The 18,077-nt window shown below is 41.0% G+C and overlaps 1 protein-coding gene across 2 annotated transcripts in view; it reads left to right on the top strand.

Annotated features, from left to right (window-relative positions):
• The window catches only part of col5a1.S (collagen, type V, alpha 1 S homeolog), a 113,627-nt gene that overhangs the window by 40,832 nt on the left and 54,718 nt on the right, over positions 1–18,077 (top strand). For both annotated transcript variants that reach the window (XM_018232589.2, XM_018232588.2), the window contains exon 4: positions 1,820–1,982. In XM_018232589.2, the coding sequence (XP_018088078.1) occupies positions 1,820–1,982 (163 nt within the window). The remainder of the gene's footprint in view (positions 1–1,819; positions 1,983–18,077) is intronic.

Below are 18,077 nucleotides of genomic sequence, written 5' to 3'. Positions count from 1 at the left end.
AAGCACCTGATTTGAGGCCACTGGGAGCAACAGCCAAGGGGTTGGTGAGCACTGCCCTAGAGGGTGCAGAAAGCAGTTGAACTGTAGTATGAGGGCAACTTAATTAATCCCTAACCTGTGCCTTCTTCTTGCTTATGTGCTTGCTGATTTAAGCAGTCTGCATGTGTCCGATGATATCATCAAGTCCAGCCAAAATCATGAAACCACACACATGCCGGGTGAACAAGTTCAAAGAAGGATGTATTCTTCCTGGTTCCTCTTCGACTAAGCTTCTTTCTTTCTGCAGCCTACGTTTCCCTTGAATGCTGCCTGCTCTGTGCCAAGCTGAGACAACTGCACATAAATGATGACATTAAGGACTGGAAAATATATATTAGCATCACGCTGAAAAACAGTATCTCAGGAAATTTAGCGCTGATGCTCGTTTCTTTGACCCATTCAAATATTTGATTGCATTTTTTTAGTCGGCTAATCAGTTTTTTTTGTTGGGATCACAGTATTCGTGACGAGAGAGAGCCCCATTCCCAGATGCTTGCAATGCCGCAGTCTGTTAGAGCAATTAGCACCGACACTGATCTAGCAGCTTCTAATCCACATTAACAGGCACAATTCTAGCAGCTGAAATCCTCCCAGCCTCCCCTGGGTATAATTACGCCCCTACGATGCCAGATATTTCCTAATAACTTCACAATTGGGCTGAGAAAGGAATTTGGGTAGTTCTTTGTGCAGTTGGACATTTTCCCTAATAATAAAAGTAAATGAATCACTCACTGCATAATAACTTATAGAGCTCATGAGAAATAAAGAAAATAAAAGCTGCTGATTATTTCCTGAGCATGAGGCTTAATTTGCCAAGTGTGCTCGGTCACAATAGGGGCATCTGATCTGATGGTTATGGTTATTGATGCTACAACTGCTTCTGGCATGAATGTTGGAGAGGGTAAAGAAGTGCTCTCTAGGGGTCTCTATGGACCACCAGGGGCCCCTTTTTAGGGTTTATTTAGGACAAAGGAGGGGCTGGGGACCTGCCAGGATGCTTGACAAACTGGAACACCTTATTAAACCACAGGAAGAGGTAACAAGGAAGGGCAGAAGGCATTGGCACAGGCCCAGATTTGTGGAGAGGCCACCAAGGCCTGGGCCTAGGGCGGCAGGATTTTAGGGGCGGCATGCTGCCCAACCACACCCATATTGGTTCAGAAACACTGAGCATGAACAGGAGATCATTTTTTAAATTCCCCATGCACCAATCCCCATTGCTCTGGTCCCAATGATGAAAATTTGAGCAAATAAAAGGGAGGGGACAGGGGCGTCTAACGACAGCAGGCCTAGGGGAGCCAACTATGTAAATCTGGCCCTGCATTGGCACATAAAGGATAAACAGGCAGGCATATGGCAAGGCTTAACAGCTTGAGAGTCTGGAAAAAGCATTGCATCAGGCAGGCAGCATACAAGCAGGGTCAAACAGGCTATGGGTCAGCTGGCCACAACAATACCTAATCAATACAAGTTGCTGGCTTGTCCTCCCCTCAGTTTACTGGCCTACCCAACAGATATTTGGACAATAATTCTTCAAATGCCTGAGGGACAGACTCAAAAAATTCCTTCAGGGGACACCTGCCTCAGCCTGTTGATGAAGACCTCTCCCAACAGCTCTGCACAGACCCACATTGTGATCCGCTCATTGGCAAGAGTTTCAGATGATCAAATGTGCCAAGCACCAAAGCAACATTCATTCTGTTAACATTATAGAATAGGATGCATCTGTTGACTCTCAATTTTAATTTTATTCTGAAATTATTTCATCTGTTCTTTCCAGGTGGCACCGAATAGCCATCAGCGTGCATAAGAAGGAGGTCACCATGATACTGGACTGTACAAAGAAGGTCACCAGTTCCCTAGATAGAGATGACAGCCCCATTATAGACACTAACGGCATTGTGGTGTTCGGCACCAGGATCTTAGACGAGGAAGTCTTTGAGGTAGGCGCGTGCTGTGAAACGTCTGTGTTTGCAGAACAGGGAAAGCCTGATGGGTTTTCCAGTTTGTTTGCTCACTTCTAAAACAAGCTGACTTTGGCTGGTCTATTGGTTCGAACATATCCTACTGGAGAGAAAAAGAATGGGATTTCCATTCTGACACTGCCAAAGAAACGTTCTTTCCAGGTAGCGTGGATGGGAGGCTGGACATGTCTCAAAGGCAGTCTCTGGGGTTAAGAAATGCGACTCTGCAGAAGTGCTATGGCACGCTTATAGCTCCGTAACTCATATTAACAAAAAGGGAAATTTATAAATCAAACATTTCCGCTCACCAAAAGTTGTCAGAATCTCTCCCCACTAGTGATGATCTAATGAAGTATATTAAATAAACAGGTTGTAATCCCCCCAAAAAATGACATTTCTCTAATTACCGAAAACCACCTTCTAAGCAATTCTCAAATACAAATTAATTGCACATTTTCACGGCTCGTAAATGTAATTGCTTCTGAAAGCTGTATCTGGCTGTCCTCTCCGATTCCCAAACCATGTAGCAGCCGTCAGCTCTTCTCCTGCCAAGGCTCCACTTCCCACAATGCCTTGCATGTCCTGCGGTTAACAGACTCGTAAAGAAGACAGAAGTGTGCAAGGCATTGTGGGAAATAGACAGCTGCCACATTGTTTCAGTGCTAAATGGAGTGAGGGCCAACATTGAGGACAATAAGCAGGGGAAGGCAGACCCAGCTTTCAGTAAACATTTGCAACAGTTGTATAGAAGGGCATTAGGCTAAATTTTAGATTTGGGTTTACAACCCCTTTAAGGAGAGAGAATTCTGCTATTCATTTGATCTTTATGCATATAGACTGTCTTATTTTGAACAACTCATTTCCTGTTCAGGACAGACCTCACTTCCTGTAAGGGAGACATTTTACACTTGATTTATTTTAAACCAAGGGTCCTTACTTGTAGGTAGGGATGCACCGAATCCACTATTTGTGATTCAGCCATATCCCCCCGAATCCTTCGTGAAAGATTCGCAGAATACTGAACCAAATCCTAATTTGCAAATGCAAATTAGGGGTGGGAAAAGAAAAAATGGGAAACTTTTTTTTACTGCACTGTTTTGTGACGAAAAGTCATGTGATTTCCCTTCCTGACCCTAATTTGCATATGCAAATTAGGATTTGGAATCCTGGCCAAATCCCCAACCGAATCCTGGATTCAGTGCATCCCTACTTATAGGTCAGGACACAAATCTGGGGTCACGTGCTTATGTTTATAAGTAAGTAAGCTTTGTTAATGTTGGCTGGTCTCCTTGGCAGGAGACAATCATTTTAAGCTGCATATTGAATTCTAAACCAATTTTTGGCACACATTTAAAGTGAGCATTCCATGCCTATGAATGCCGCTATGTCATTAGTGTGCAGGTCAGTCCTCCCGAGCTAATAGGCAAGTGAAACAGGAAATAGGCATTTAGTGGAATGACACAAAGTGAATTCACTAGTAAAACACATACATGTGTAAGGAAAATGTTCTAACATAGGAAGTTCTTTGACATTTTTTTCCTGTCCTCATTTGGCATTAAAGCTGCCTGGATTTACAGGTCCCTTATGTTCTCTCCTTGCTTGTGTAGCACTATAATAAATTGACACCAGAATGGTGTATATGAGCTACTTTCTAATGTGGTGTGGAGCCACAAATGAGACCCTCTTTATTCAGGGGTAAGCCCTCTCAGCGAGTTGGAGGCAGAGCGTAGTGTAACTGTTACCGTGTGCAATGCACAAGAGATTGGGTGCCAGTGGTTTTATTTTGCTTAACCATAAACTGAGTTTATTGACCAAAACCATTATTCAAATGGGAGTATGGAACATAGGACAAAACATAGATCAACCAATAGAACAGAGTCTAACACTTAGTCCCTACTATGGGGTCAGTAATACCCGGGATCTTAATCCCTCTAATAACCTCGTCGGAGCTTTGAGCTGCTCAACTACATACCCTATCTATCACTCCTAGAGTGATCTATTAAAGGGTATAACTATCACTTTACTATACTCAGACTGGGTTCCACTACCCCTAACCTCGGCTGCTTAACAGAGGAAAGGTTCAACAGCAATGGCCCTGACCACATGGTTTTCAAACATTTTATACTATGCCACAGTGCCATCTAGCCTCCACTGTGAGAACTACAGGGGTTACATAAGCACAAGGTCCCCATCAGGACCCACTTAGGCGTCCATATTAATAGGGATGTGCCTGTAAATAATATGTAAGGGTGTCTAAATTTTCACATCCCTACACATGTGAGATAAACATGAAATTGTTTTGCCCCCAAGGCTGATGTGTCTGTATATACTGGACTCTATTGTTCCCTCTCCTAGTGGTCACTTCATCGTCAGTGGACAGAGTTCCCTCATTAGCTTTTATTCTCTTTTTAAAACTGTTTGTACAGCTGCCTCACCAGCCTGCTGCTAATAGTCAATAGTGCCTTTGATTTACCAGAGAAAACACCCTTTCCCCCATGGAGTTGAGAAAACCCTCATGCTAAGACCACTGAAACATAACATTCACCCCCCCCAGAACTATCAGTCTTACTCATGTACTTGTTTCTTTGAGTGAAATTTGTATATATAAATTCAGTCCCAGTGGATCAGGTAGAAAGGTTCGCTGGCTTCTAGGGACGTTTACATTGACTTTTAGAGTTATTTTATGAAACTGGCTGCCCACCTTCTTACCTCTCCTGGCATTGATCTTATTTCTTTTTCTTGCTTATAATATTTTAAGTGAGTATGAAGGCTAGGTAACGCTCTGAGTGTAGAACATGGCAGGGAGCGATGGAAAGTAGAGCATTCTTGCCAATATCTTTCAGAACCTTGTAGGTTTTCCGTCATGCTGGCTTTCATCAAAAGTTCTGACACAGCCAGATTTTACTGTTTATGTTAGAAGCTGTTTCTTTACTACAGAACAGGTTTGTGGGAGGAAATATTAGTTACTGAGTTTCCCCTTACTGCTCATTGGTATGCTGCTCTGTTTGCAGCCAAGTGTATATAGGGCTGTGAGGACGATATTGGCCTGTAATGCAAAGTGTTGTTGATTGCTGCCCAACACCTAATGAGACTTTAATTGCACTCTAACACAGTTTGTTCTGCTGTGATCTTTGTAAAAGCCATGTTTTTCTTCTGGGATTAAAACGTTATCCTCCTTTTCATTGGCTGTTGAAACAAGTCATTCAGATCTTAGAATTTCTCTAGTGCATCGGATACATCAGGTAACTTCCCTTGTGTTTAAAGCTGGTCTGTCCAACTGGAGATATAGGATCACACACTCTGTGTTCAAAATAAATTTTTATTTGCCAAAACGAAAATTAATTTCAGGCCTACGTGTCTTCCTCAGGGGCAAAAAAGCAAAAATAAAGTAATTAAAGGCAGTAAAGTAAGTGCCTTTACTTACTTTATTTTTGACTTTGTGCCCCTGAGGAAGACCGGTTTTACAGTCGAAACATGTAGGGCTAAAAATTATAATTTTGTAACCATTTTCTTTTTGGCAAATAAAAATTTATTTTGAACACAGAGTGTGTGATCCACTTCCAATATTTTGCATGGTCTCCAGTTGGATAGACCAGCTTTAAACACAAGGGAAGTTACCTGAATGCGATTCACTTCCTATATTCTGCATATGTTTTTTGGAGACTTGGTTGGGCAGCCTCCTGTATGGATCAGCACCTCAAATGGACAAGCGTGTGTGCCTACTAACATTTTGTAACTGGAGACCATGGGCTGGATAAGGCCTTCCAAGAGATTCTTATGGTCCTCAGGCTGGTCTGTCCAATGGGGGCCATGGGCTGGATGAGGCCTTCTAAGAGATTTTTATGGCACTCAGGCTGGTCTGTGCAACCAGAGGCCATGGACTGGATGATTTTTATGGCCCTCAGGCTGGTCTGCCCAACTTGAGGCAATGGGCTGGATGAGGCCTTCCAGAGGTTTTATGGCCCCTCAAGCTGTTTTAGAGATTCACTGACCTCAATCATTATATTATAATCTTGGCCTTGGTGTATAGTGAATTATAGAAAATATACACAGTCTTATACAAGGTTAAGGCTCCCCAGATGCTTTAAACCCTTATGCAGATGTGCATCTGTGTTTAAGAGTCAACAGAAGTCTCAGTCACACATAAATATCACTTGAGGAGGAAAGGAAGATCACAGGGTGTAGCTGAACCAATTTGTCTATATCACAAGCCTGTGTGGTATATCATCATTATTCTTTAGCCTCAAGATAGCTTTGCCTGGCTCCCTACCAGACGAAAGATAAAGGCAACCTTAATATACCTAATTTTAGATTAATTACAAGGAAACATCTCCCGACTGTACATATCTAGGATAGTTACAACATCATAAAAGCTGAATTAATATTAGCCAACGGTTATTTAGGGTGACTATTAATATTCGCCACTCTCATCACATATTGCTTGTGCAAAGAGTGCAATTGCTCCAAAGAATGGAAATTTGGCTTTTAAAGTTTCTAACATAACAAAAATTCCTCTGCCCTTGTCCCAACTCTGCCACCAGATTTAGCTACAAGTCTTCAGTGCAGGGATAGGGTGAACTCCATAAATGCCCTTGAAGCTGCCCATGGGTGTAAATATATCTTGCTTGGCATTCTCTTTTTTTTCTTCTCGGTTTTAACTTGGCAGATAAAATGGGTTTACAAAGTAACATTACTGTGTATTTTAAGGTAAAACCATGATTTAGTGCAGTAGAAATGCCTCCAAAACGATAACCTATTGCGAAAGCACAGAACATCATCATTTGGAAAGGCATTCCCTCCCCCATGTTTGTGCTGTTGGGCCCCGCAGTGCAGTGTAGCTTTCCAAAATAGTTTTAATGTAGTGAACAATAAGACAGGGAGCAGCTGAATGCACACCTTGTGATTGAAACAAACAAGTCTCGCTTTGCACAAGCTTGCGTTCTCTCACTGGAAATGGCAAGAACACATGAAATGCTTTCAGTCTGCCTCAGTATTTTCTCTGACAGCCCGGGCAGCGTGCCAGCCCCCCAAAGGAAAATCCTCACACTGCCTTAGCCATCCCTGGCGTGCAGGTGGAGTTCTGACTCAGATTTAGACATGATCATCGGTGTACATGCACTTCTTACAAATAATAGATATTGGACCCTTGAGAGGCTGCCCGGAATGCCGGAGTCAATTTCTGATGAGTTGTGCAGAACACAGGATGCCCACATTTGGATCATTCTCCCTCCACCCACATCCCAAAGCTACATGGAAACATTTCATCAGACTTGTTTACGCTATTGTCATCTCTTCCATTTGAAAGCATTAGTGTTTTGTGGGGGATAGAGTGTGTGTGTATTAATACAGACAATAAAAAACTTCTGAGTAGGACATTTGGCTTGTAAACATACTCATCTTCCAAAATTGATATCTTTGGACTATCTTTGATTCTGTCCAATGGTTTATTTCATATATTAAATCTTATTGCTTCAAGACTGTGCTCAAGACTCCTTAAAGGAACAGTAACACTGGCAAAACAGATGTGTTTGCTTCAGAAACACTACTATAGTTCATATAAATAAGCTGCTGTGTAGCAATGGCGGAAATCGAAAAAAAGGCTATATAGCACAGGTTAAATAATGGTTAACAAATAACACCATTATGTTCTACAGAGCTTATCTGCTATCTGCTGTGTAACCTGAGCCTTTTCTCTTTTGAATGGCTGCCCCCACTACTACACAGCAGTTTATTTATATCAAAAATAGTAGTGTTTCTGAAAAAAAACAGCAGTTTTACCAGTGCCGGGCTACACTACATTATATTTTTATTACTTTAAAACTCTTTCATTTTTTGAGGTTGCTGTTCCTTTACATTCAGAATCCCCTGCTAGGACTATTGTAATCTTATGCTAGTTGGTCTTCTTCTAGTTCTTCAACAGCTCTTACTGTATGTCCTTCCACTTGGTGCACCTATGTACAAGGCCTTACTGTAGTCTCCACAACTACTGGGATAAAAGTAAAAGTCTTATTGCATGCCTACAAATAAAAAGCAAAATCCCGTCTGCATTGGAACCCCTATTTCTAAATACATCCCTAACTGGCTGTTCTCCAACCACAACCTTATTAGCACTACTCAAAACCTTAATACTGTCTTCTCGTAAGCTCATACCACAACAGAATGCATTACCCTAGCAAAATATCTCCAGAATTCCATTAAATGTTCCTGAAGACCAACATGATCCACACTTTTTGGTCTCAAGTGATCATAGGGAATGGTTTTCAATAATCCTTGACTATGAACCTTCATCTGTACAACACCACCAAAGATTCTTGGGGTCCCCATTACCTCTAAATTATAAACTCAGCTCAGACTCAGCTCAGCTCAGACTAGTATCAGACTAGTATTATTTATAGTATCTTCCTACAATATATGGATACTACTTGGATGGAACAGGACCCTATTCAACATTTGTATAATCACCAGGCAGAACAGATGTGCAGGGTGTTGAGCTCTTCATAGATGGCTAATAGATGCTCAGATACTTTCCCAACACAAAAGCAGTCACTTCATAGATATGAGATTTTAAGCTGATTCCTTGAAAATAAATTCCAGTACAATGTCCTAGAGCCAGTGCTGGGTTTCAACAATTATTGATAATATATGGATGTAGCAAAGGTAAACTTAAAGAGACAAATATGATGTTTTTGCATCCTAATTTCTTTGCTTGTGAAATACCAGCAGAACATGTTAAATGAGCCATTCGTACAGGCTCCGAACAAGTCAGACAGAACTGACTTTTCTTGATGGCTCTTTATAGGAAACCGAAATAAAGACTTTATTGTTTCTCTGCTAAGCAACCCTGGACCCCAAGAATTGCTCTTGGCATTTGTTAGAGGCGGATTTACAATTAGAAATCATGAGTGTGGTTTTTATTGCAAGTTATATGGCACAGAACTAGCGGATATTTTCTGCTAATTCTGAGAGGGATTGAATTATTTAATACCAAGATCCATTGCCTTATTTACTGGTCTTCTGGCAGCTGCCTAGCAAACTACTGCGACGTGTTTGTGGACTGTTGTTTGGTTTGAACAGAATAAGAAAGCCTTGTGCACCTGGAGCACTTTGTCACATCATTGCAAATGGTTTACATCTGTCTGGCCATCTTCCCTTATGTAGTGACAATTTATTTTGTCAAACTGTGAATGGAGGAGCGTTCCTAACAAAACAAACATTCAACTTCAGTGTTGGAGCCTAACTTCTCTGATGCCTCAGACATTTGCTAGCTGAGAATGATGGGAATTATGGTTTTGCAACAGCATGATGGTTCCAGCTACATAAGAACTGTAACATTTTTCATGGCATTGGCCTCTTTTGATTGTGTGTCCATTACTTAGATTAAGTGCTTTGCCATGAGTTCTCATAGACCTAAAAGCATTCAGAGGGACCTATGATGCTCTATAAAAGTAGACATTGTTTATTGATCCTTGCTATGAGTTGGTTTGGAATTCCATGAGTCGCTTCTGAAACTGGGTATTTGTGTGGGAACCAGCTGTCAAATGTGGAGGACACAACAGCGAACAGACTTGTCCCAGGAAAACTTATATAAAACACTAGGTGGAGAGAAGCAAGGTCATCCCTAAAAAGTGTAAGATAGCATTTGATATTAAAAAAATCCATTTCTATCTGACTATTTTGAAGCTGCAAAAAGTTATCAGGGCCTAACGTCTGATTTGGTTTTATAGAACTTTTATTTTCCCCTGCAAAAATGACTCAGTGCACAAAAATGTCAGAAGTGCAAATATTTTAATTTGATTTGTTTTGGCTGATGGGAACTGGGAAAGGAGGGTGGGTAATTCCTTACACTGTTCTGGCAGTGGAATTCAGACATTAAACAGGCGTTTTCTAAATGAAGCCGAGAGTCACTCATATTAGCGACTCATATTTTCGCAGTGTGAGAGGTTTAGCTCTGGGGATGGAAAGATCTCTGTGGTATTTTCTGATGCACACATCCTATTTCTGTTTACAGAAGCTTGGCCTTTTGCCCAAACAAATTCATAGAGAGTAGCCATGGGCACTTTAACTCTTTGCTTTTTAATGCTTTGTTGTGGTGGAAATACCTGACATATTATCACCATGTTGAGGAAAACGAGGGCAACCTGCCTGGTCTACCAGATGGTCAGTGTTTATGATGTAGTTGCTCCTTGTTGGGTAACCACTGGAGACTTTTGTTGAGTGCAGGTATTGGGTTGATTAGTTTTGGATCACAGAGGGAATTATCCTCTTCCTTCCTAAACCCAATGATAATGACCTTATATTCTTAATCCATTCCATCTCATGCTAATCGCAACCTTGTATGTCACCATTGTTTCTTCCCTCCGATCAGAAAACTGCTTGCAAAGCTTTTCTTTTGGGTCTTCTAGAACAACCCTATACCACGTGCCCGCACATGAAGCCAAATGCCATTGTGAGGCAAGGTCTCAAATGTCACTGGGCATATACCAAAGCCATCAGAGTGCCCCTCTTGGAAAGTGGCACAAAGGGATCATTTTATAGAACAAACCACAGTATATCAAACCTTTGGTGATAATTAAGTAGAATTTCTGTAATTGAGAGTATTTTATCATAAAGTTGCTGGATCTTTTTAGAATTTTAGTAGTGCAAATTTATAACATTGTTCTGCCTGTGTGCAGCTGGAATTGAAATCTCTTCTTGTTTATCCCACAGCTGATTCCATATTAATACTATATGTAGGATTGTTGTTCATTGTTCCCTAGTAGCTGCAATTGTATCTAGTGCCTTATTTCTTTATTACGGCATAAAAAAAGAATAAACAGAGGTTTCCTGGGGCCCAGCTAGAGACTACTGGGCCACACGGCAAGAGAGCCTGTGGAAAGATGATCTGTTTTGCATCTAGGTTGAAACAACATCAAGGTTTCTACCAGGTCTTGTATATTGCCAGCTAGTCTATGTTTTACTATCCTAATTGGTTTCCTCTAACACGTGATGCTACCTATATGAATAGCTTGTCATATGTTTGAAATAGGCCTTGGTTTCAGGGAGGTTTTTTTTCCAAAACTGATGTTGCCTTCGTAGTCTCCATATCTACTGTGCTGCCAGTTACTTGGGTAAGTTACTTGGGTAGTCAATATTTGCTTTGTGGTTTCACTGGTTAGAATGAAAGTCACAACATTCTGGCTCAGTGCTCGCTTGAGTAAGTGAACATACATTTTTTACTGAATTAACCCCAGAACACTCACGTCCTATCATCCATCATGTCAAGGTTGGACTGGTGGCATAAAACATCTGTTCTTGAAAGGGACAGTTTATCCCCTTATGATTTTCTAAGGAAGTTCCTTTATGGATAGGGATGTAGCGAACTGTTCGCCGGCGAACTAGTTCGCGCGAACTTCGACTGTTCGAGTCCGCCGCATGTTCGCGAACGTCGCGCGACGTTCGCCAATAGGCGTTCGCGACAAAAATCGTTCGACCATTCCTTCGAGCGCTAAAATCGAAGGATTTTCGTTCGAATCGAACGATCAAAGCCATTGGATTGAATGAAATCATTCGATCGAATGGCTTCGATCGTTCGATTCGAACGAAAATCCTTCGATCGAACGATTAAAATCCTTCGATCGTTCGAATCGAACGATTTTCGGATGTTCGAAGTTCGCGAACTGTTCCCGAACTGTTCGCATTTTTTGCCGGTGTTCGCGAACGGCGTTCGCGAACACATAAACGGCAGTTCGCTACATCCCTATTTATGGACAATGCTATGAAATGTATCTTATCCACTAGAAAAAGACAGTGTTTTTCTTGTTTTGTTGATTCTTTTCTTGCTCACTCATCATTCCAACCATGTGAACCACTTTCTCCTAGGCACTGTTTTCTCTGGAAATCTGCCAATTCCATTTGATAAACCGAGGCAGTATAAACCGATATTGTAGCAATATGTTAATTTTAACTCCTAGCAAAAGCAGTGCAACATCTGATGTTGCTTTCCAGGGACTTCATCTCGTTTTATGTAAAATCTTTATCACCTATTGGTTCATTTGTAGCCTTTTGCATAATAATTTGTGTTGGAATACTCAAACCCATCCTCAAACCCATCACTGGCCAGATTCCTAATTGTGTACATGCCAAAACCTTGTCCCTCCCAAACATTCATCAAACTGAGGGAGTTCTTCATCTCCCTTTGCTCATCCTATATGACTTTTCTGTGTGACATACTGTAACAGGGTGACAGACATGGAAATCCAGTTTGGTGCTCTCAAAGGTTCCTTTGCTCTTTGAACTTTGGCAGCTGGGCCAGAAACTACCAGGTCAAGGCAGACAATTTGCTCTATTCATGGTATTTAGAAAACCACTGAAAGGCCCTCAATGCAAGAGAGATGGTAAGGGTCACACAGAGAATGTAGCTCCCTGTTCCATCAATGTTGCTATTGCCCATGTCATTGTTAAAATATAATGGTTGTTAACACGTTAAGAACTTTTATTGATTTGGGATCCATCAAGAATGCAGCTTTAGCAGTGTCTTATTCTATCTGACATATTATATTTTACAGTTAAAAAGAGATATCCAGAAAACCCCAGGTCTTCAGAGCTGAACTTCTGCTTTAAACAACAAATACATAAAGAATAGCACATAGGTAGCAGCAGGTCCCTCATACATAGACAATAGGCACATTGGGCAATGAGATATCTTACTGTTTGCATCTTTCATGACCCAGGGCATGTTGGACATCTGTTTTTGACTGTTGAGGCTCGTCATGGTCACAGTCGTTTATGGCTCAGATGGTAAAAATTTGAAAGACATTGCTAATTATTTTACTGGGGGGGGGCTATTTTTAGTCTGTCCTTGTCTCATCTAGTTTATTGCATGTCAGGTCTGTCATTAGAACTAGCTGGTACCTTTCATAGGCTACTAAAAATGTCATTGATGTTTTTTTCCTTGTATGTTTTTCTTTCCCAGAGGGTCAGCCATCATGTAGCAAATAAAAGATCTGTATGAGCAGGCCCTCAGAAGTCTCACAAGGTTCTCTGTTATATTATAGTAACTAATTATGGGTTCAGGAAACCATACCAGCTTTGCAGAACTTCTCTGGTTGAGTATTGAAAAAGGACTGCTGCAAGAGATTGAGAATTATGGCTTTGGAAGCTCTCATTGAATAGAACATTTACTAGTACATAGTTCACCTCCTATTGTAGTATTTAATGATGGCTAAGTATGGAAAGTCTGCCTTAGTATGAGTGGGTCTCAGAGGTGAATGATCTGGCCTCTCAGGGACAGGGAGAATAGAGAGTCTTTCCCACAGAGCTCTGGTTTTAGACTTGGAGGGAAGTGCATTAGTGTTCATCAAATAGTTTAGGAGATTTTACGACTTAGAACACTCTTTTTCCACAGTAGTAAATTGCATGCTTTGCCCTTTTCCCCAATAATTACATATAATTTTGTTTTCTGTCTCTCTGACTTGTGGCACTTAGCACAATACTTGATTGGCAATAGCCTTCCTTGGCTATAATGACAATAAACATTCTTTTAAATCACAGCTTTTACTAAAAAGGTTTTGAAGTGCTGCATACAGAAACCGGCATCTTGATCAAAGGCATTTTTATTCTAAATAATTGGAGACCATTGAGTCATAATCACCTGGAAAACAAAACATTAACATTAAAACATTGGTCAAGTGACTTGTTACAGAAACAGATTGTTTGTTTTTTTAAGAAACACAAGGTCAGATGTATATGGCTAGGACCTTTTCATAGATGAGTGATAGCTGAGCAGTAGCTGTGGTTGGTCCTCTTCCTAGGAGAGAGAGATCCGTGATTGGACCTCTTCATAGGAGAGAGAGATCTGTGGTTGGACCTCTTCATAGGAGATAGAGATATCTGTGGTTGGGCCTCATGATAGGAAAGAGAGATAGCTGTGGCTAAGACCTTTTCATAGGAGAGAGAGCGCTTTGGTAGGACCTCTTCATAGGAGAGAGAGAAATAGCTGTGGTTGATCTCTTCATGGGAGAAAGAGATAGCTGTGGCTAAGACCTTTTCATAGGAGAGAGAGCTTTGGTAGGGCCTCTTTATAGGAGAAAGCGATATGGTTGGACCTCTTCCTAAGAGAGAGAGAGAGAGACCTTCTCCTAAGACCTAGGTGAGATAGAGCTTTGGTTGGACCTCTTCATAGGAGAGAGAGATAAGCTGTGGCTAGGTCTGTGGTTAGTATATTTTAAATTTTGAACTTGAATTAATATGTAAATAAGCTGTATAGTGCCTGGATCAGAAACATTAGGGGATGTGTGTGCATGTGTATATATTAGTGATGGGCGAATAAATTCGTCTGGCGTGAATTTGCGGCGAATTTCTGCGTTTTGCCAAATTTATAGACTTGTACGAAAAGTTGCTTGTGTCAACATCAGCGCGTGGCAACACTATTCGGATGCCCATTGACTTTAACGCCAGCGTCAGCTTGGACACGGGCGTCAATTTTCTGATTATTCAAGAGTTTTCGTGAAAATGTCCGATTCTCAAGATTTTTTTGTGAAAATGTTCGATTTTCACTATATTTTAGTGAAAACATTCGATTTTCGCCGTTTCGCGAAACGGGAGAGATTCGCCCATCACTAGTATAGATAGATAAATAGATAGATATAGCTATAGATTATAAGTGGCAGCTTGGGAATCAACCCTTATATATCTTGGCATTTCTCCTAGCCGATATGGGATTATTCCTTATCACAAAGGGTTAGTGTCCTCTCGTTCCATCACATCTGCACAACCAAGAGGCCAGCTTCCCTGTATTTATAGACCACAGCTGGTTTAATTTCTTGATTTTCTTTGCTCAAGTGGAAGAGAAAAAAATCATCAGTGTGTTTGTCATTTTTACTAGGTGGTGCCATATGCCCACAAGGATAGGTCACATTCCTTAGGGTGTCTCCTCTCTGGATGCTTTTCTGCTGACCAAAAAGCAATGCCCTCCTCTTGCCTTATCCTTAGCATACAGAGCAGCACCTCCTCTTGGGGTGCACAGATCATCCGGCCATGGACCATATACAGTATTAGATTATCTGAAAATCAATACATGGGTCACTTAGCAGAACCAACTAGACCTCCTGCCTGTATATAAATGCCCCTTATTTTGACCTATTCCAGGATGGCATTCAAAACTGGTTTATTGTGTATAGCCCACTGCAGAGCTCTAGTGCTCCATCTGCTGCCTGGACATGATACAGCTCTGAGATCCTATAGCAGCATACACTTGGTTCCAGGTGCAAGTGCAGTATAGGATTTTTAGCATTTGTATCCCCCTGACCTTTCTTACTTCTAACCCCAATCATTCTATTTTGTAGAAAAACTGAAGTCTGCAACATGCACACTATGATGTCATTATTTATTCAGGGCAATGGCTAAGTGTCATTCCTTCCCTGCGTTCCTTCTGCTCTGGAATAAAAATGTGCCCGCAAGCCTGTGAAGTCTTATGTCAATATTGATCTATCTCAGTTTTTAGAAGACTTGCATTTTTTTTCCTGCGCTCACCTGCATCGCAAGACTGATAAAAATGACAAGTCAAAATAGAAATTCAATTAAACCTCCATCATAAAGTTCTTTTGCAGAAGAAGTCAGATTTTCAATTAAAAAAAAACACTTCAAGAAGAAACTGACAGTCCTGGCAGAAGATATTAGGAAGATATTGAATCTTATTGGAATAGTGATTTACCAACAGTATCACTCCAAAACCTCCTATATTGTTTCACTTAGACATTACAGTATAAGGGTATATCTCATTGTGTGCCCAGAACATTCCTTCTCTGTATATTTTTATTTATAAATTCTGGTAGGAGCTGCCATATTGTTTAGCCAAATACAGTGCAGTACGACAGAATAACCTCCATTGAGCCAATCAATATATGAGCTCCCACTCACACAAATTCAATGCAAATATCTAGACTGTCATACTTTAAAGGCGATAATAAGGAAAAAAAATAAAATTCCATTTTTACCTTTTTTAATGAAAAAGAAACATATCTCCAATGTACTTTAATTAAAAAATGTGTAACGTTTTTATAAGAAACCTGAATGTATGCAATGAAATTCCACCTTACTTCCCAGCCATGCAGAACTCAAGCAGCTTTGGTTGTTTCCCTGTAGAGCAGTTGACGACTGTGTAAAGATTCATATTAGCTTTTATTTTTGCCTTTACATCCCCTTTAATGTTTCCAACTCCAGTGGCAGGGACAAAGATCATGGAGCCAGATTTAAACAGATAAACTGGGATTCTCATTGAAGGATTATTTTTCTGCAGCCACTATTTCTGGAGATTTGGAGAAAGTATGTATTAAACCAGGCCTGGATTTGTGGCGAGGCCACATAGGCCCGGGCCTAGGGCGGCAACATTTTTGGGGCGGCACGCCGCCCAGCCGCATCTTTGCAGCACTAGGGACTTAACGCTCCCCAGCGCTTCTGCCTCAGCGAGTGCCACAGCCGGCGCTAGGACCCTGCGGACAAAGGGCGGCGCGACCGGAAGCAGCAAGGGTATGGATCGTGCGGCCTTGGGGCGCTGATTCATTAAATCCGGCCCTGTATTAAACAATACAAAAACTATAAAATCCACATTAGATTACATGACAAAACAGGACCCAGTGCAGTCTGCATATTTTGATTATTAATCAGTCTTGCTGTATCAGCTTCTGGCAGATATTATTTGACTTGTGCTGTTTTGATAATTTATGACGATCTCAAGCAGCCCAGACCACATTGAGCATGTGCATGGTCTTGGTCTTGCAAAGATGTTAAACAAATTACAAGATGGTGACCCCTATGGCCAACTTTGAAAGCATAAATCGTTTGTTTTATTAGGCTTGTGGTGAAGTAAGTTTATGTTTAGTATACAAAATAAAGCATTTCTAGCATTATTTTATTTTAGACGTTAGTTCCCCTTTAACTTCTAAAAGAATCAATATGGCAGCTCCTATAATAAAACAATTCATACATTTATCGGCAATAGGAATAATTTCACCTACAAAGAAACGCTGCACACTATTTACTTACCAAGCCCAAGAATGCCTTTAATTGTGCTATTTAAGGGCGCTGGAATTAATCAGAGTAACTAGCGCTAATGAGCGACACATACTGCAGCCGAAACTTGATTATTTGTGCAGATTTCTGTCTGCTCTCAGCTTAGAAAACATAACATTTAATAAAAAGAAAATAAAGTATCAGTTCCCCCGAGCTCAGCACAAAGTGAGTGGATCGGTGGTGCCGGGACTGAAACCCTAAACTCTCATTCGTCTCCATCAGAAACATCCTGCGGTTCCCTGCTTTATGTTCCCTCTACATCTGTTTCGCATTTAGCTCTGAGTAACCAACATGTTCCTGGGTTCCTCTTTCTCTAATCTCCCCTTAAAAAAAACCTGAATCTGCAGAATCTAAAATTAACTTTTTGTTTACCTATTAAAAACACGTTTATATAATGGTTATATGCTTTACATGTCCTGTAGAATTGTCCAACCATTGTCCTGGACATATTGATCTACAGTAGTTTGGATTCCCCTTCTGCCTCCTCAAAGATGCCCCTTATTGTCTGATCCTGACGTTCTTGACTTATGGCTGTAAATGAACATGCTTGTTCCATGACACAAGCCCGAGGCCCCCCAGTTTATTGTGTGGACATTGTGAAGTGGGGCTCTGTGTTTGGTCTGCTTATAAAGTGGCCCATTGTCTGCTGACACAGTTTGTCGCGTCTCCCACACACACCAGCCAAGAGCGTCTCTTTTCCACTTGGCGCATACTTCACATTCTCTGAGGTGGCTGTATGTATGTCCTTAAACTGAATTACTGTGTCCTTAGCTCAAATTCTTCCTCTGGGAGCTCTACATCCTGCAGGTCTCCTTATAAGGAGAAGGACCAGGACCCAGGGGAATAAAGTCCATTCCTTTGCTATATTTGTTCCTTGTTATGTAAAACCCTTTTCTTTATAATCTGATGAAGTAGAACAGGCACCAGGGCATTTGATCTGTCTAGGAAATATCAAAAATCCTGAAATATCCTGATTAGTTTAAGGTGCTACAGAGACACAAAGTATTTTGTTGGGGCTTTTAAGGA

The sequence above is a fragment of the Xenopus laevis genome, chromosome 8S (genome assembly GCF_017654675.1).
Source record: "Xenopus laevis strain J_2021 chromosome 8S, Xenopus_laevis_v10.1, whole genome shotgun sequence".
Lineage (NCBI taxonomy): Eukaryota > Metazoa > Chordata > Amphibia > Anura > Pipidae > Xenopus > Xenopus laevis.
This window is presented reverse-complemented; position numbering and strand designations above follow the sequence as displayed.